General features: G+C 40.7%; 1 protein-coding gene across 8 annotated transcripts in view; it reads left to right on the top strand.

The window, feature by feature from the left end:
• The window catches only part of KIF6 (kinesin family member 6), a 147660-nt gene extending 127595 nt beyond the window's left edge, over window positions 1-20065 (top strand). Inside the window, exons 17-24 of one of the 8 annotated variants that reach the window (XR_014524581.1) lie at window positions 1650-1731; window positions 2711-2846; window positions 3373-3461; window positions 10500-10589; window positions 11667-11773; window positions 16328-16491; window positions 17889-17971; window positions 18764-20065. Coding sequence is in view for 1 of the 8 variants with exons in the window: in XM_083497189.1 (XP_083353315.1) it covers window positions 1650-1731; window positions 2711-2846; window positions 3373-3461; window positions 10500-10589; window positions 11667-11773; window positions 16328-16344 (521 nt within the window). In the remaining 7 variants the exon portion in view is untranslated. Of the gene's footprint in view, window positions 1-1649; window positions 1732-2710; window positions 2847-3372; window positions 3462-10499; window positions 10590-11666; window positions 11774-16327 lie in introns of all 8 variants that reach the window. The other 7 variants (XR_014524578.1, XR_014524579.1, XR_014524580.1 and 4 more) reach the window with 7 other exon arrangements.
• The last annotated feature ends 166 nt before the right edge of the window (window positions 20066-20231 follow it).

The following is a 20231-nucleotide window of genomic DNA, read 5'->3' as shown; positions in this document are numbered from 1 at the left end:
GTATTGTAACTGTATTGTAACTTTTGAATATATATTTTTGAATAAAGTTAAATAAATAAATCTTGAACAATTTGCTGTAATATTAGAATGAGAAACTAATATTAGAATGAGAAACTATTAGTTTTTGAGTTCTTTAAACTATTAAATTTCTGGTGGTAAAGCTGTTCAACAGTGGAACCTCAGGAGGTGGTGGACTCTCCTTCATTGGAGGTTTTTTGAGCAGTGATTGGATGGCCATCTGTCATGGAAGCTTTATCTGAGATTGCTGCACTGCAGGAGGTTGGATTAGATGACCCGTGGGGTCCCTTTCCAACTCTACAATTCTATGATTATTTGATCATTTTCTTACACAGTTGAGATTAGTTGCTTTAAGCACCCTCCCTTTTATCTTTATTTTTTGTGATAAAGGCCTTGTTGCAGGGCTCACACTTCTCAGACACAATATATCTATTAATTTAATAAAATTTAAAAATGTAAGAGTTGCTCTTATTGGGTAAAGTGAAACCACTCAAAACAATGTACAATGATAGCATACAGTTAAAAATAACAGTATCAAAGCACCGCAAATCACATCACAACCCAGCTGCAGATATAACCAAGGAGGATCTTTATCTGCCTTCTAGAGACCTGCAACAGGGAGCTCAGTAAATCCTCTTTAGAGGGGAAATTCCAGAGGTTGTGTGCAACAGCAGTGAATAGAACACAAAGCTATGCCAGTCCTTCAAATATTAACAAATGGCAGAGTTCATCTGTGTGACGATACTCCAGATGAGCATACAATTGGGAAGCAAGAAGAGTGCAAGACAGACTAGGTGGGGCAAATACAAGAGCCTAGAAATGGTCTCAGCAGAGGAACTATCAGGGAACCCATTGGAAGATATAGTGATCCCAATTATCTAGCAGATTGGTTGGGGGAAAGGTAGGGAGATACTGCTAGATATAAGTTCCTGGTGATTTCCCCCATCTTCCTCTTCTCTGGGACAAGCAGCATTGCCAAGATGGTGCTTTTAACTCCAGCTAATTCTCAAACAGTGAAGGCAGGGCTGGGAAATGACACCTCTGAGAATATCCTGGAGGTCATAGGTACCCCTCAGAGTGCTGTGTCTTCAAAGCTTGCACTAAGACCTACAATACTGAGAACCAAACTATTTGTTACTATAAATGTAGATCACTTGCAAAATATCTGGTTTTTAAGCATGGAAGGGGTGGAATTAAGGTTTGGATCATAGTGTGGAAGGAGGAGAGGCTACCCTTTTCTTTTAGGACGGCAGCTCTCCTCATGCTGTAGTCACGATCCTGACCCTCCGCCTACTGCTATTTTTCTTTTAAGAAACAATACATTCACTGTGATTGTGAATTTAATTTAACATGTAGTTTTGGCCCCATCAGGCATATTTTTACCTAGAAGTGAGATGCTAATCTTGCGCTGAGGTAAATCCAGAGGGGAGAAAACAGTTTAAATTCACGAAAGATAAACTGCTGTAGCAAGATTGGAATCTATTCCTTTGACAGAAACCGGGCTCTCTGGGTAAAAAAAGTTGTGTATGATACTTCTTTCTGTCAGACATATAAAACGATTATCATTCCAGCGTATAAACATTTTCTTAGCTCTACATTTTACAACTGTTAACACTCATTATATCTTGCAGCTGTTGTCAGTCCTCGACAAATGAATGAGCCTGACCCAATAGAAGAGACACTTCGGACACAAATTGAACGGGAGAAGAAAAGGTTGTTTTAGATTATCACATTTTTAAAACCTTTACTTACATATGTGTGTTTTCAAACACATTAAAACCAGCATTAAAAAATCTGAAACACAATTCTAATTCTTTTTTTTAAAAAAAACCTACATTAAAACACCCCAACCACACTAGCTACATAAACCATTGTTCAACAGTGGTACTAACTATGTATTGTTCAACTGTGAGGAAAGGATGCAGCCTTGTGACCACCCTGTGAAGAGTAGTATACAAATTTAATATAAAATACATAAATAAATAAATAAATAAATTACAGCTGCTTAACTAATCAATCAGTCCTTTGAGCTTTAATAAAATCCCCTTTCCCCCAGTCTGGTCCAGTAACATTTAGTGAAGGAATTCCATTTATCACCACACCCCTAGTTTTGTTAGCAAGGTGCTTGGCGGCCCATGACAATGTGGCTTATATGAAAAGAGAAGACCTTTGTGGGGATTGAAAGGATTTGTGGAACCTTTGATTATCTGGGGCAGTTTTTGGCTCCTTTTCCATCCCTCCCCTCTGTTTTTCACTCCCCTTTTTTATCTGCGTCTTAAATTCATTGAGTGTGGTCTGGACATCTAGAGGAGCTCTGAGAGGACAGAAAAATATTTGAATGGGACACAGTTTTATGGGAAATGGTTGGATGCATACAGGAAGATTGCATTTATTCTGAACCAAATGTTTTGGAATACAAGTTCCTTTATTGTATTGTTATATTTCAATTTTTCAAAACTGTAAATAAAATAACAATTATCAATTTTGCTTATAAATTGGTGAACTTGGTCTCTCACACACACACCCCACCATCTGGCAAACAACAGGCTGGTCTCTCCAGCTTGCCATCTGTGGGATGGGGTTAGGAATGAGAGGAGTGAATTTGGTGCAGCCCTGCACAATAATTAAGAGTGTTTCTTTCCAGAAGCTTCTGCATTATTATTCTATAGTGAATTTTACTTATTTTCTGCAGTTACAAAACAATGTTTACACACTTGAAAGGAATGAAGATCGAGATTGAGCACTTGCAGCTACTTATGGAAAAAGCCAAGGTGAAGTTGCAAAAAGACTTTGAAATTTGGTGGTCTGAGGAGGCGAGAAACTTGCAGGTATCCTCAATATTTAAAATTTGTCTTATACTTGTTAGAGGAAAACATGGTTGAAATTATCTAAATGGGACTGTATTTAAGGCAGTATTTCTCCAGTCTTATACATATATGCATGTGTATGTGCGCGGGAAGAGCCCAAAATTCAGCCGCTGATTAATATAATAGGAGACTTTAATTGCATAGATTTTAACCTGTGTAAAATTCTAAGTCCCTTAAGTCACTCAGATCAGCCAATGCCTACTGATCCATTTTGAAAGCCTGAAACCTGACCTTTGACATTTTAAAACCAATCTTCAACACTTTATTGTAAGGCACCAGGAATTTCTGACTTCAGTGCTAGGATGGATGAGTGGATAGAAGGGAGGAAGGGTGCTACAGAAGTAGACAACTGGTGTGGAAGATTAGAATTGTAGAGCAGGTTTTTTTTAAAGCATTTAGCATTTAATTTTAATGGAGATGGGGCGAACCCACTGTTTTCCACATTTGACTTTTGCATCCTACCTGTGCAATGTTTCTTTCGGCCCAGGACGAGAAGCCACTTCTGCAAAATTCAACCAGTGTAGTAAAGATTCCTCCCTCGCTTCTTGAAGCCCAACCACATTCATACGGTACCAGGTAAGATGGTTATCTGTTTGAAAATATGCAACATAGAATTGTCTTTTTTATGGTCCCCTGATATTTTAGGGTCACTTAGGACTTTAAATAGCTCATGTCGAATTCATACACATGTGAACACCTACGTGAAATGGAGCTGCACTTTGGAGATATGGCCACGCTAATATATAATGAGTTGAGTCCCATTATATGCTGTGAGCCCCTGTTGTGGGTTCAAACAATGAGACTGTAGAGATGGAAAACAGATGGAAGAAGTGCAAGGAGTACTACTTGTAGCAGGAGCCGTGTACCATACTTTTCCGTGTATAAGATGATTTTTTTTACCTTAAAACAATGCTTAAAAATGGGGGTCGTCTTATACATAGGTAGTGCAGAGGGAGGACAGTGGAAATGATTTCTGTCTTGAGTAGTAGATTGTCACTGGCGTTATTGCAGGTGATAGGCTGCTGCAGCAATGTCCACTTGTGATTGGGTGTTGCTGCAGCAATGTCCGCTTGCGATTGGGTGTTGCTGCAGCAATGTCCGCTTGTGATTGGGTACTGCTACATGAATGTCCGCTAGCAATTGGTTGCTGCTGCGGCAATGGCTGCTGGTGATTGGGCTCTGCTGCTGCAATTGGGCGTGTGATTGGCGTCGGCTGGTGTCAATCGGAAATACGATAGGAGGCTTCTGCGTTGCGTTCGAACCGCAAGTGTTTCGAATTTGAGTGAGCTTTTTTCCGGCATTCCTCCCATTCTGAACAATCTCCCCCCATTTTCTTAATATTGAGTCCCCAAAATTAGGGGGTATCTTATCCATGGGGGCGTCTTATAGACTGAAAAGTACAGTAAATACTCTGGGCAATAATGCTTCTAAATCAAACACAAGTCATCCAGGGTGAACAAGGTTGTTTCTGTCCCATATCCAGGTCTGAACCCAAATTGAAATGGGTCATACAACCACTTCCACCCCGACTTTCACTCAGTTGCTTACCCACAACACCAAAAGAGTCTCTCCCTCTGGCTAGATGTTCAATAGAAACTACCTGGTCTCACACAGATGCTTCCAACACTCCCTTCCCACCTACACAGGAACACCTGGTACAAAGCTGTCTCTTCTGAAGTAAATATGGAAATTCTTTCTCTTCCTAGGTTAAGTTGTTAAGAAAAACCAAAAGCAAACATGGATGAGTGCTATAAATGTAGACTAGTATTTCTCATGGAGTTCATTTCAGTTTGGGGTTGTGTCACATGACTATTTTTTATTTTTATTTTTATTTTTTTTATTTTTTTATAAAATTTTTATTGGTTTTACAGAATTTTTTAAAGACAAACAAACACTTAAAAAGACATACAAACACGTATAGTTTCATAACATTTTTTCATAAACCTCTTTTCCAGGACTCCCCCATACCCCCCCTTTCTGCATCCCAATGTCCATAATTTTTTAACAACTTCTAAATATTCCTTTCCAACCTCTGTCGTCTTAATCTTTTCTATAATCTAATCTTATATCACTGTATCCCTTTTTTCCTGAAAACCTCGACATACTAGCATTCATCAAGTTTATAGTAGTCCTTAAGATAGCTTTTAAATTTTCTCCATTCTTCTTCCGCCGTCTCTTTTCCCTGATCACGGATTCTGCCAGTCATCTCAGCCAATGTCATATAGTCCATCACTTTCATCTGCCATTCTTCCAGAGTGGGTAGATCTTGTGTCTTCCAATACTTTGCGATGAGTATTCTTGCTGCTGTTGTAGCATACATAAAGAACGTTCTGTCCCTCTTCGACACCAATTGGCCGACAATGCCTATTGGCCGACATGACTATTTTTTATATGACAAATGCACCAAATGTCTGTTAGGTCTAAGTGCTAGCTATATTCTCTGATTGCTAATTTCATTTGTCTTTGAAAACTGACAAACGGATAGATAGGTGACTAGGGTGTACTATTTGTTGGATTTGGTTCTTTTTCTTGGCAGCCAGATTATCAGGTAGCCTGGAGGTTATGATTATAAGGCATGTAGACGATAAAAAGCCAAGAGCATGAATAAAATGTGATATTCTATGTGGAAGAGACTGTGTAGCTCCATTTTTATTTGCAGATATCTAATATCATCTATGCCATTACACTCGTAATGACCCTTTTAAGTTCTCCATGGACCTTATTCAAGGCACTTTAGTGTTATTGTGTGTTAAGCCTGCTAAACCCATTTTATGCAGGTATGTTCTCAGTGTGATGCATGAAGAATTTGTAATGGAGCTCTTGACACTGTGAGAGGGAACAGCAAATTTTTATATCCCACTGTGCTGAAAATTTATTCTTGTCCCCTTGAAGCCTGTTTGAGGCATTAACATTTCGGAGGCAAAGTTTTTAGTTTCCTACATTTAAGAATATAAAATAACAAAATGCTTGCCTCCCAAGGATTCCACTGAACCTGAATGACACAGTAACCTAACTGATTCATTCCCGCAATTGCATGGGATGAGAGCTTTTGCCTTTATATTTTCTCTCAACTCTGTGGCCTTGGAGCACAAAAAAGGTCTTTGTTAAATCCATCCAGAAGCCAACTGGTAATTTACTCACAGAAAGGGATCTAACCATCATCTTCCATCAGTCAAGCTAATAGGAGTAGTGAAAGTTGACATGAATTATATACTACATAACAATGAATGTGGGTTCAGGTGTAGCTAGAAAGTCATTTGTAAGAGGAAATTTAGATAACAGATGGATAAGTGGCTATAAACGCTAAAATTCAGGAGACCTGATAGAAGAATCATATGAATGTATCACTAACATAGTTACCAGAAAACTATAACTACAAAGATTCTGGTGGCACTTTAAAGATTAACAAATTTATTATGGCATAAGCTTTCCTGGACTGTAGCTCACAAAAGTTCATGCCATATTAATTTGATATGTCTATCTCCAACACTCTCTGTCCACTGGAGTAAGGGCTCTTGCTGTAGCAGATGGGGGGATTTTGATATTGTGCAGCTGAGGTATCCAACACAACAGTTGTATAGACAGACATGCATTGTGCAACAAGTTGTACAATCTACTGTGCAACGAAGTTACCAGCAACCTGCTTGTGCAACTTTTATTTTACTGTAACTTGGAAGTATTTTTCTGCACACGATTCTGCTGTGTTTGGTGCTTGCACTGAAATAGGATTTCTGCTGTCAAATACCATGTAGCCCTTGGTGAATTGATTGACGGGACCTGTTGAGAGTGAGAGGAAAAGTAAAGGTGAGGGTAGCCAGTGGATCTCAATCCTTTGGGTAAGTTAGGGACTCCCCCTGCATGCAAAGACAGGCTTCGGTGGGTTGAGTGGATGAGACCAATAGTACCGTATTGGCCTGAATATAAGCTGCACTTTCCCCCCAAATTCTGACTGTGAAAAGTTAAAGTGCTGCTTATATTCGCGACCTTATGGTATGCAGCCAGGAGCACGTAGTTCCCTGTCCTCTCCCCCAAGGCCAGGAAGGGGGAGAGCGAGAAAGGGGAAAGGCTGCCAGCAACGCAACGCGTCTCCCCCCACCCCCCAGTATGCAGCTAGGAGCAGCGAGGAAGGGAGCAGCTTATATTCAGGTATTTTTTTCTCTTTTTTTCTTCCCCCCACTCCAATTTTAATGGTGTGGCTTATATTCGGGTGCGGCTTATATTCGGGCCAATACAGTAGGTCCAGTGGTCAAGAAGGAGGTTCCCGCACATGCTGTAGGAGGAAATGAAGGGCAGGTGGGGCTTGTCCACTGGGGAAGGTAGTCCATCTAGGAGAAGGCAAACTCTGATCCAAACCTCCAATGCCTTGCAGTTATACTCATTTGTGATAAAGGCTTTGGTAGTAAACCCCAAGGAAAAATCCATACCCACTGCCTTGTGGGGCATCTCAAGAAGAGGAAAAGGCTAATGTGTAAACTCTATTCAAATCCAGAGTCGAGTCCCTAAGATGATGATGATGATGATTTTTAAAAAATTATACCCCGCCCTCCCCAGCCAAGACCAGGCTCAGGGCGGCTAACAACCAATAATAATAAAAAGTTGATTAAAATACAACTTAAAAAACAAGATTAAAATACAACATTAAAACATTAAGATGCAGCCTCTTCACAGGAGGAGAAAGGAAAACGAAAGAGGGCAAGGGAATCTAATTGATTCTAAGCCAAAGGCCAGATGGAACCTGTCTTACAGGCCCTGCGGAAAGAAATCAGATCCCGGAGGGCCCTGGTCTCATGAGGCAGAGCGTTCCAGCAGGCCGGAGCCAGTGTTGAAAAGGCCCTGGCTCTGGTGGAGGCTAATCTAGCTTCCTTAGGGCCTGGGACCTCTAGGGTGTTGCTATTTATGGACCTTAAGGTCCTCCGTGGGGCATACCAGGAGAGGCGGTCCCGTAGGTACGAGGGTCCTAGGCCGTGAAGATAGTGCTTTGTACACCTCCTTCTGGCAACTCCTGAAGCCAAGCTGTATGGGTTTGCTTTCCCTTGAACCACATCAGCAAAGCTGAGAGGGGGATCTTGTCTGGGCAACCCAGGACCACCATACACACACACTGCCCAGGCTTGTGCCCTGGGGAGGTCACCTTGGTACTGCTAACACAGCAAAAACAATGTGGGGGGAAGCTGTTACAATTTACTGGTCTCTGTAGCCACAGTGGGCACTGTGGTTCTTCAGCGGTTTGATTTACCCCCAGAGGCACACTTCACTGTCTCTCAAGGCAAAATAAACAGCAGATACTTTCAGAAAGTTACTGAGAGATGAATCCTCCCAGCTTGACTCCCATTATTTGAATGTGCATAATAAACCAGACTTCAAAAGCAAACAGAAAATGTGAGCATCTTAAAGATATTATAAAAACAGGAATATGTTAAAGGACTCCCAGTTCATAACAATGAGATTTAAAACAAGGTGGGAAATATTGAAAAAGAATGTATCACATTTCAAATAATTGAAAGCTCAGTGCACACAATGTTGGACTTTATAGTAAGATAGCTGACATCTGTGAAGTAAGGCTGGTGAACATTGCCAACACTCACTGCATTGTTAGGAAGTCTATGAGCTTGAGGACCTTTCCCAAAAATGCTACGACTGAATACTCTTTCTAATTGCCTTGCTGGAAACAGTGACTCTCATCCAATTAGAGCAAATTAAATTAGTTGTAATGATCATGATTAAGAATTCTACAGAGAGGAAAGATGACAGATCCTTTTTGTTTCTGATTTTCTGAGCTCTGCATTTTGCTCTGCAAACCTACGACTGGGCAGTGAGACATTCAGAGAAACTACTTTTCAAAATTTGGTGTAAGAAAGTGTCCAGGAAAACTACAGCTGGAGCAGATGCTGTGTCTCCCCCCGCTCCCGGCACCAAAAGAAAAAGAAAAAGCTTTCCCTTTTAAAATGTCTAAGGAAACACAGAGAGAAATTATGGATTCTGCAAAACAATTCAAACAAACCGGTGAACATAGTGGATGGGGGTTTGCCTGCTAATCTGATCATCAGGGCTGGTTCAGTTGCAAGGAAGAGTAAAGTTAATGGAAAACACAAAGATGGGTCATTGTTTCATTCAGTTCACAAACAGATACCAAGAGGGCAATGTACAGGGTTAACTTGGATGATTGCCTTCACCTTGTATCTTCTTGCTATACTTTGGCAGGAGCATTTGCCTCTCTTCAAAGAGATCTACCTTATTCTTGCAAGCATGGCTTTCAGTGAAACTCATCCAGCTGCTGCTGTTGTTTTTTAAATAAATGGGGCATATCTATATCTGAAGTGCATTAGACTGAGGATCTCTTGATACAATAAAAGAACTCACAAAATCAGAGCCATGGCTGAGATTGTGCTTGCTCTTCAGTGCTGCGATTTCAGGATTTCCAGGATTAAGGGGACTTTGATTTATTCCTGCTTTCTCAGCTGGGTGGGCAGGAAGTCCTTTGCCTTGGTGGAGTCAAAAGTCTGGGACCTTGTCTTCCAGCCAAGGAGATATGCTTTCTTGGCTCTTGTGACACTGTTAAGAAGCAATGCTTTCCATTCACTCTTCATAAGTTTCTTTCTTTTTCTTTTTGCCAGAAGTATCTGTTTGGAAGCCAATTTAACATAAACTCATAAAAGCAAAAATACCCCAAGCTTGCCATCTAGTGGTTAAATCTTGGCTCAGAGTGATAATGTTCAGATTTCAAGTCAATGCTTGAAATAGTGGCACAGCAGATCATATGCCAGTCCAAATGTTAAGAAGTTAAGTGTGATGCAAACATTTTGCTTTGCTATGGAATGTCGTATGACATGGCGTCTCCACCTCCATCGTTCTACCCGGACACTGAGGTCCAGCACCGAGGGCCTTCTGGCGGTTCCCTCACTGCGAGAGGCCAAGTTACAGGGAACCAGGCAGAGGGCCTTCTCGGTAGTGGCTCCCTCCCTGTGGAACGCCCTCCCACCAGATGTCAAAGAGAACAACAACTACCAGACTTTTAGAAGACATCTGAAGGCAGCCCTGTTTAGGGAAGCTTTTAATGTTTGATGTATCATAGTATTTTAATATTCTTTTGGAAGCCGCCCAGAGTGGCTGGGGAGGCCCAGCCAGATGGGCGGGGTATAAATAATAAATTATTATTATTATTATTATTATTATTATTATTATTATTATTATTATTCTAATCCACTGGTCTGCAAGTGCTTCCCTCATGAGTAGTGCCATGACCATATTTTGTTAAGTGGAGAAATAAAGAATGAAGGGAAGGGAAGGGAATCAGTAAGCTAGCGAAAAGAGTAGAGTAGGTAAGAAAACAAGGGATAGCTATGGAAAATGGGAACAACATAGAAAAGTAAAATGTAGCCCATACTGAGAATGAAATTGAAACTGGGTACTGCTATCTGGAATGATTATCATCTGAATGGACTTCAAAGTCCCATTTGCTTAATCCTAAAAGAACCATTGCGGACCATTTTCTTTCTAGGAAATGACTGAATTAGACAAATATTTCACTCCTTTCTATAGATTTCTATGAATTAAACATATCCTTTGTCAAATGCAGCATCACTTGTGGCAGTCTGAAATGAATTCTTCCCCCAGGGTTCCAAATAACAGCAGAGCCAGCTTCAATGAAGAGCATTCTGTGAAGAGTGGTGGGAGCAGACTGAGTAACTCGCCCTCAAAAGCAAGGTATGCAGTAAGGGCATGTGGTGCTGAGAACCCAGCAAAGACACTGAAGCCCTCTTCAGAATTATTATTATTTTTAATTGGAACACATGGAGTATTGATGTGCATTCTAGTCCTGCCACCCGTGTTGCCATCTCTACCATCCACTGCTGCCTTTGCTCCTTCACACACTGAGTGGAAAAACTGAAAGGGGATCCTATGTGCATCCCATCCATACAGAACATGAAACCCTTCCTCCCCACTTGCCACACTCCTGATCAGGATTGGGGCTCCCACACAGCTCTTTTTACTTGAAAAGGGAGGTGTTTTTAAAGTGATCGATGGTTTGGCTCTTAAAGTGGCTGGTATGTGAGACTGCAGTAAAAGGTAATCTTGCCCATAAGCACTTGCAGCTTATGTGGCTTGAGAATATAACATGCACTGAGCCGGGCCATTTTTATCTCATTCTTGCAACAGCCCTAAAGAGATAGATGTTACCCAAAGTCATTTAAGAAGCCTGTGGGATTTGATTCAGGTGGTTTTGCGCAGGTAATGTGCAGCGGTTGCTGCTTTGCTCCAAGCAGTCTGGATAACCTCCGTGTTCATGCAACCACAGAATGCCCTGGAAGCTTTGCTGAAGGGCAGCATATAAATATTTTAAATAAAGAATGGTGTTTTCCCAACACTCAGTTTCAAGTAGCTGGGAAATTGATTTTCTCCTTATTTTTAAGAATATAGTGTGAGTACGTGTTGATTGTAAAACAGACATGTGCAATTTGCAAATCCAATGCTCTCTCAAATTATGCTGATTGCTACCAAAACAGAACATAATCCACCAGCCCCTGTTCCATCCAAGAGTCCTGAATAAACCTAGCTGAAAGAAATGAACAGAGGTTGTGTAGCACTTTGTGGATTAGGCCTATATCCTGAAGACAGAAAGCACAAGTTATTTAAATTGTTTTTAAGGCTTTAACCCACCCTGGGACCTTAGGGTGAAGAGCAAGAAGAAATAATCATCATCAAAGTTTTCCACAAGAAGGAATACAAAATCTAAGCAGTAGAAAACTCAGATGAAAGCTTAAATATACTTTGTTATTGCAGGATTTCACCAGTACAAAGTTCATCTATCTCCTTCACAGGAGACCACCAAACAGATGCTGACATTCTAGCTTTCATTCGGGCCAGGCAGAATCTCATACAAAAGAAAGGTAAGCCTTGCTAAGTGCACTACTGGTCCAAGTTGTGATCTATGTTATAGCATTAACTATCTAGGGATATGATGCAATCTCATCCAGGTTTATAACAAAGAGTCAAAAGCATATGTTTCATAAATGTGTCCCAGTATGGAGCATTTTCACATTAATTCATGTTAAGGTAATGTCTGTATTCACCATAGTCCTACTAATTGTTTTTAAATGCACAGTTATGCTGACCATTTAGGATGCTCTTGAAAGGTTGGAAAGACTTGTCATTAATTAAAGAAATTATTTATTTATATTTATTTATTCATTCATTCATTCATTCATTCCCCGCCCATCTGGCTGGGTTTCCTCAGCCACTCTGGGTGGCTTCCAACAAAATATTAAAATTACATTAAAACATCAGTCATTAAAAACTTCCCTAAACAGGGCTGTGTAATATGTTAATAATATGTGTGTAATATTATGTGTGTAATAACAAACCTGCTTCATAGTATTTCTTCTTAGTAAGGTTCAGTTTTGATACAATTTCCTATATTGCTCTTGAGAAAATTAGAAGAGCCCTGGTAGTTCTTATTCTCTTGAATGCTCTTCTCCCTGCCATCCTTGACACTGCTCGTTAAGCATGTTGGCATCCTCTTGGTCTTGGTGGTACTTTTCATGAATTGCAGTGTACATTCTAGCTGAGCTTCTATTACTGCAGTTTTGAATAACTTTCCTGTGGCACAGGGTTGCTCTCATATGTTTTTTCTGTGACTGCTTCCATACTACTATGGTTCTGCTGAGACACTGATTTTGTGCAGTCACCAAGAAGCAGTATTAAAAGGGAGACTTAATGAGGCACTGCCTTATCCAGAAATGCCCATTGCCAAGATCCTTGGTCTGTATAATCCTGATGCAGAAGAAAGTTCTGTTTATCAAAAGTTCCTTGCAAAATTAATAAAAAGCTTCCTACTTGTTAGTTCTGCCCCTTTTATTGCTGCTTACTGAGCATGGAAGCAAGATTACCAATTGAGTAATTGCTCTTCACTAGTCCAGAACCTAAGTCAGAGCAATGGCCAAGCCAAGCCAGTATCCTTTTTCTATAGTAGCCAATCAGTTTACTTTGGGAACCCCACAAGTGGGACTTGGAAATAATTGCCCCTTCTGCTGTTCTCTAGTAACTGGCAGTCGGAAGTATATTGTCATTACCCCTGGAGTCCAACAATTGCTAGGACACTGAAACAGATTCTACATGGCCAGTAGCAGAGAGCTGGTTTCAAATTCCTGGTTCTCATCTTAATACTAATGATCAGGACCCCACTGAGCTTGAGGCTGGATGGCAGGCACACAAACGGTAAAGGCAGTCATGTTGGCCAATAAGAAAAATATCTTTATTAAGACCAACCAAAATGTCACAAAATAGTGAGCAAGCTTTAGAGTTCTCCAGAACTCTTTGTCAGGCCGGATGTTAAGCAGAGGGTGGGAGGCTTGCTGATAAAGCCATTAGGTCTGCTTTAGTCATAGTCTTTGCATGCAGTGTAGAGATGGCAGAGGTAGGTGGATTAGGTTCTCCTAGGAGCTACGCAGGCACAAACGAATATGCAGAATATGATATCCTGTTTTTGAGAATATAAAATCAAACATTTACTTGGATCTATTTCCAGCCTTAAGTGTTTCCAGTCTTCTTGTTAACCAGAGAACAGAAGTAAAGGAGCACACTGTGGTTTTTATATACTGGCAAAACTGGAAATTAATTTTAGGTAGCATACAAGGTAAAAGCCAGTCATCCCTTGCTTTGCTAATGTAAATGCCTACACAAGTAGTCCTTTTTATCTTGTAAATGAGCCTTACCTGCTCTTCTTCATTTTAAAGGTTCTTTGTGCAGAATAGGATGGACATCTGAACCTGGGCTCAATCCACAAACTTTTCCATTTGCATGCACTACATACCCAGGCTGTGTGCAAACCAGCCCTTAGAAGATGAATGTATTACATTTCACTCGCTTAGGAAGGTAATTAAAAATGGCAAGTGGTAGAAGACATTCAGTATTAAATAGACAACAGTGGCACCCAAAGGTAACAAGGAAGCTGTTAATCTTTATAAAGAAAAGAGGGAGATTCTTTGTAGCAGCGGTTCTGTAGAGATGGGAGCAAATTATACAGAACACATGAAAGCAGCTGTGATTAGTGAAGCAATAGCTTTCCATCACCATGCAATTGCTGACGACAGCATTACTCAGCAAGCTATCAGCACCTGCCAGATGGTGTTAGCATTATCCCATAACAGAGCTTTAGTCTATCTCTGTGGTTATCAGCAATAATTGTTGGGTGTAAACACCTTCCATCCAGAGCAAACATTTAGACACTTAGGCTTTGAGGTGTCATGTGTCTCAACTTGTTGTCAGGCTCTTTCTAAATATATCATGATGCTGAATTGTAAGGTATTCCCCAACAAACCATGATGAAATAAAGCTGCTGAGTTTGTCACCCAATTTCAGTACACCAAGAAAGCATGGCCAACTAACTAGAAAAAGTGCAGATAAGACAACAAAGGGTACTCATGCCCTTACAAAAACCTAGTGGGGCTATATCTAGATCAGTTTTAGTAATTATGTAGGATGAGTTATCTGAATAAGTTATGGCGGGATCTATTACCCATCCTAGTAAGTAAGTAAGTAAGTAAGTAAGCAATTTTTTATTTATACCCTGCCCTCCCCAGCCAAGACTGGGTTCAGGGCGGCTAGCATCAAATATCAAATACATTAAAACACAATCAACACAATCAAACAATTGATTAAAATACAGCTTTAAAATTAGAATCAGGATAAAATCAGGATAAAATCCTACATTGTTCAGGAGATCTATTCATGGGATAAAGGTGGACTGTGGGCACATGAAACTTCCCTTTTGTGAACTTCCTTAAATTAACAATTTTTGGGATTAACTAATATTACAACAGGAAGATTCCGGGTGGTGTTTGGGTGCTGTTCTGTCTTGTTATCAGAGACCAGAAACTATGGATTCTTTGTTAGGCTGGAGTTCAGGACCTTGGATAGCTCAAGCAGGCTATTAGCTCCAAGGAAGATAGAGGCCCTTTATGCCTTTTGGACTGGACTATCTCTCTCAGGCTCCACCCTTTGCTGAAGAGTGGGGTGCCTTAAAGGGGTAACCCTCAGGTCTGGAGCCTCACACTCATGCCTTATGTGCTGCTTTCACTGCAAGCAGAGAGGCAGGTAAGGCCGCCCTTTCCCAGCAATCTGGCTCGGGGTGCTATCTCTGGGGGTTCCAGTTTGAAGTAGCTCTAGCTAAAAGGACTTGTGGCTGGTAGGCTCTGGCTTAGGCCAAGTGTTGGGGCCAGCATTTCTAAGGTTGTACCACTGATCTCTTGCAATTTAGCTAGAACCTCCTATTTGCCTTCAAACTTTTTCAGATTGTCTGGATCTATAAAACCATGTATAGCTGATTTCCAGGTTCCATCATGAATGCAGGAACCCTCTGGTCCAGATTTTACAGTCAGGAAACTTTCAACTGAAGTTAATGTACCTTTCAAAGAGTTTCTGGTGTACAATACTCCCATATCTGCTGGGATAGAGTCAAAGCCACAGCTTCCAATAATATATACTCCTTTTACTGCAGCAATTTTTCTGGCTGCAATTCAGGATCAGGATCACAGCAGGTGTTTAAGTATTGAAAATAACCAACCATTTTAGAAAGATTTTAGAATTCTATTTTTGAATCAATAGTGGTTTAGGGGGGATGCTATCGGAGCACCCATATTTACAGCTCCTTTTCCTAGTGACTATCTTTCTCAGTCAATGGCTGTCTTTACACTGAATGAACAACAGAGCAATGGTGGTTCTTCTCTTCCTGCTCTAGGAAGCTAGTTGCCCAATGCCCTCTCTGGCATTGTGGAGCCTGTACTAGACTTTGGTAAATCAGTGAACTTAGGGTGATGAGAAAGGTCATATGGTGCCTAGAGTGCAAGTGAAAGATGTGCTGTGAAGCTGACTGAGCATGAGTAAAACAACATAAGCTTGCTTCAGTGTGGTGGTGAGGGTGGTGAAGAGGGCCCACTTCTCTGCCTCTATCACACCCTCAAATAGTTGTCCAGTGGAGCTTTTTCAACAGTCTGAAGTCTGTTGAGATCTACTCCAGGGAATGGCATTTTAGATCATTTGGAAGCCCATTCTGAATTGTTTACAAGGTATTTCAATGATAAAGTTGCTCACCTCAGTAGCAGTCTTGATGCCACATCTACATTCACTGTAGTCTCTAGTGAGGTGTCAGCTACAACTTCTAATGTAACTTCTTGGGATCAGTTTTAGTCAATTTGGAGATGTAGAACCTTTGGTGCTGTTCCCCCACCTTCAACTGGAGGTCAGTAGGGTGGTCATGCCCCAGGACTTGGATCTTGTGCTGATGCATTGAAAAAGCCCGGAAACAATTCATTGTATCACATTTCTTGCGGTTGAGAACTGTAAAGAAGAAGGTCGGTCTTTGCTTTTCCTAACATTCCTAGATTAATAATTACAAGTTTAAACTTAATGATTTGTGCCTGACACCTTTATCTTTACCATTTCAGGATTGGGAAACAAATGAATTTTGTCATACAGCAAGCTGCCATTTCAAAATAAAAACTAGCAGTGCAGAGCTACTGCAACACCAAATGAATGGACCTTTGAGCTGCAGCTGAATTTACAGGAGGCAAAAAACATTGGTTTTGTCCAAGGAATAACATGACAAGACGTAAGCAACTGGAGAGGATATCCTAGCTTATGCTATGGGGAATCGGATGGCCATTTTATGTAGCTTGTAAAGGTTTCGATTATTTAGAAATTCTAAGAACACTTTTCCATGCCTCACACAAGCAGAAGAACTCTTTGCCTGGAATATTTATTTATTTATTATCCCTGGGAATCTTATGAAAGAGTTGCCCAGTTCTCCGCAGGTTGGATTTGTACATCATGTTAGGGTTTGGGTTTTTTTCTTGGCTTTGGTTTGCTTTGGCTCAGTAGCACTGTGCAAAACACAGCAATTATTTTTATCCCTCATAATTTTATTTAGAGCTGTCAATTTAATGCCAACAAACATTTTTAAAAAAATTGTGAAAAGCCAACTTTCATATATTTAGATATTATGGATTTTATTGCTAAATCCGAACTTCATTATAAAAGGAAATTTTCATAGCTGTATTTGCAAAAGAATGAGGTTGTTAGTTAAACTGTAGTCCACGGAGTCCTAGTTTGTCAAGTTGAGAGCTCTGTGTTTTTAAACTGCTGGATTATTTTTCCAAATCTGTTTTTGCTTTTTTGCATATAGGATTTTCATTATTGCCCTTGAGATGCTAAGAACCTGTATGTTTGTGGACCCTCTTCCCCTCTATTTTTGGATAATGTATTATCAACTATTGTTGGAAACGTTTGTGCTCAAAAATCAGTTTCTGTTCAGGGCTTTGCTGAACGATGACTGCCATATATCAGAAAATAATATGTTACTAAATACAGAAAGACCACCCAAAAAATATCACTTGACACAAGCTGAGAATTAATCAATGTGTAAAGGAAAATTGTAATGTTTAGCCTGAATTTCTCCTCTTTATGTCAGTAAAATCAACATTCTAAAACTTCTAGACAAGGAGCTTTACCTCAGAGATTCACAGAATTTGTCATGGTGGACATTTGAAGTGTGTTTGCATGTATTTAACATTTGCATGCATTTTATTTGTGGGGGCTCAGTAAAGCAAAATAAAGACACATTCAGAGAAATAGAGATATGGGGAGACAGAACAACAGCCATATGCAATTGAATGCTTTATTTTTCAAGCTGACTACACATTTTCTGCAAATTACCCTGAGCCCTGAGATTTATTTATTTTTTAAGAAAACATTTATGACCTATGGGCTATTGGCACTCAGAAGCAATATGTGTGGGAAGGAGGGTGTTTAACCTTTTCCATGTCTGTATCTTTGCCACTCCAAATTACCAATTCCCAGTTCCTTGGCCCCTTGAGATGGGGGGATCAAGAGAAGATGCTTTGAGCACCAAAAAGGTTGAGCAGTTCCTCTCTTACCATAGCTTCTCTGCTCTGAATTCTCCTTCCTGAAGATGCTTTCTTTCCTTCCTTCTTTCCTTCCTGTCTCTAGTATAACACAATGTGTAATGAACCAGTTTCCCAGAGGAGAGATCCTTGAAACAACCATATGACGGTTGGGTCGAAGGAAGCCATGTGAGCCATTTCATCCAACCATCTTCTCATTGCAGGAAATCCAGAGCTAGAGCATCCTCAGTGGCTCAATATATCTAGTTCCTTGAACTTTTCCTCATAGCACCTTCCCTTCATACTGGCAGCTATCCACATTACCCTTTTCTGAACCTGTTCCCATTTGTCTGTGGTGCTCAGAACTAGAGGTTATCCTTCTCTCATGACTTGGTATCTATGGTTATTTTAATGCAGCCTAAAATCACATTCGCCTTTTTTGCAGCTGCAGCGCACTGCGGACATGTCCAGCCAGATTTGGTACCTTTAGAATGGAATTAGGATGGGGATCTGTACCTTTCTGATAAGAATGAAGTAAATAACCAGAATCTCCATGATGCTGAATGGTTTTGCCTTTCCTCCTCAAAATGAGAATCCTGCTTAAGTGCAGCCAAAATCCATACATAGCACAGCCTCCAGGATTAGCTTTTGGGGAAAGCAGAAAACCACTTTGGGCCTCTCCTCAAGTGAAGTCTGGGGACCACAGCACACAGCTACAATCCCAACAGAAGGCACATGAGTTACACTGCCAGTCATGCGCAGGCAATAGACCAGCAATTCATCTCCAGGCCAAAAACATAGGCACAGACATGGTATGAAGCAATGTCAGCTAGAGTTTGACAGGAGTGCAACCTGCTTACAGCTTCTTGATTGTCACTCACAAGTTTTGCTAACTTAAATTAAGTGGGTTTTAACGGAATATGCAAAACGGGTGCAGTTTGGGGAGCTCATTATCCTGGTGTTGTTTACGTTCCCTTCCAGCACTTGAAGAACATGTGGTTCTGAGTTATAAACACTGACCAGTTTGCACAAGGAATCTGACTGAGACCATAAACATGAATTGTAAGCACAGTCGTGCAGCAGGTGTTTAATAGGGTTACTTGCAGGTAAATATGCATAGGATTGTAGTTCTAATGTGCCATACAGAAACACATTATTTCCACACTCCTTGGAAAAACGACTTTGCAGAGCAGAAGCTACAGTTGTGAATATAGGTTTGTATTTGTCTTTCAGCCTACTTAACCACCAGTGGAAAGGCTTTCTTTGGTAAATAGTATCTCATGCACACTGAATACTAACCAGGGTGATGTTAAACCAATGGCTGTGTAAACTTGCCAATATAGTAAATGCTATTTATCGGTTCCAGGCAGGGCAAATTACTCTGACTCCACCTGCTTTGTTTGCAGAGAATCCCTGGGTGAGAAGAAGACTCTGATGAGCAATGATTACCAGGAGTAATAATCACTCCTCCAGCCTTATGATTCTTTATCACAGAAGGGAAGCCAAAGAAGGGTAGTAAATGAACACAATTACATACAGCTACACTGAAGCCGATTTATTAAGATAGTTTATAAAGTTTCAAGCCAATGCAGTGGGCAAGTCTTCCGGAGCTTTCTTCCACTGGCCAAGTAAAGACGAGTGCTAGAGATATTTGGTGACTCTCTTCTGGTACCCCCACCACCCTGAGGTGGCTGTGGCCAGGACTCCTGAGAAGGCAGCCCAGATTGTCATGGTGTATGAAGCTTAATATGACCCACCGGCGTCTGGCCAGCAGGGCCAGGAAAGGGTCTCCTGAGGTCCCTCTGGTCACTGAGAAGGATCCACCACCACACCAGGGCCAGGCTTTGCATGCCATTGAGGCCCAGGAGCACGTCACTGATGATTCATTTGGGCACTGGGGGCATATGCACAGCAGCCAGGAATGATTCTCAATATTTAGCAAGCGTTTAAATAACACTCCCTTCAAGAAGCCCTGTTGTTTATCAGACTAAAGCAAAACTAAAAATTAACAGTTACTGTGAAGCCTGAAAATATAACACATTGCCATACTCTTGTTCACATAAGGGGGGGGGGACCTAAATTATGTAAATAAGGACACATAAATATAAAAGCGTTTGGTCTTTTAAAGAAACAAGCAAACATTCTGGAGGATTCTGCCCTATAGCATTTTCCATTCTGGGAGGGTATGATGGTGTCTGGCTTGTATTAGATTAGGCTTTTGAATGCACTGTCCATGTCACTGATCTGTAGATCTCAGAAAATAAAATGTCTTTGTTAAATAAATGTAGTTTGAGTTAGCCAATTCATTTTCCTTTCAGGCCACTCAGCTGGGATGCTCATCTGTCTTGCATGGGCAATTGATTCTTCAAAAATAAATACTTCTTTCTACTGAAACCTGATTATTAACCCATCTCAGGATGTATCTTATCCAGGAGCTTTGTTTTAAAAA

The sequence above is a fragment of the Podarcis liolepis genome (assembly GCF_965112155.1).
Source record: "Podarcis liolepis genome assembly, chromosome: 3".
Lineage (NCBI taxonomy): Eukaryota > Metazoa > Chordata > Lepidosauria > Squamata > Lacertidae > Podarcis > Podarcis liolepis.
The sequence above is the reverse complement of the archived record's forward strand: the minus strand, read 5'-3'. Positions and strand labels throughout refer to the sequence as shown.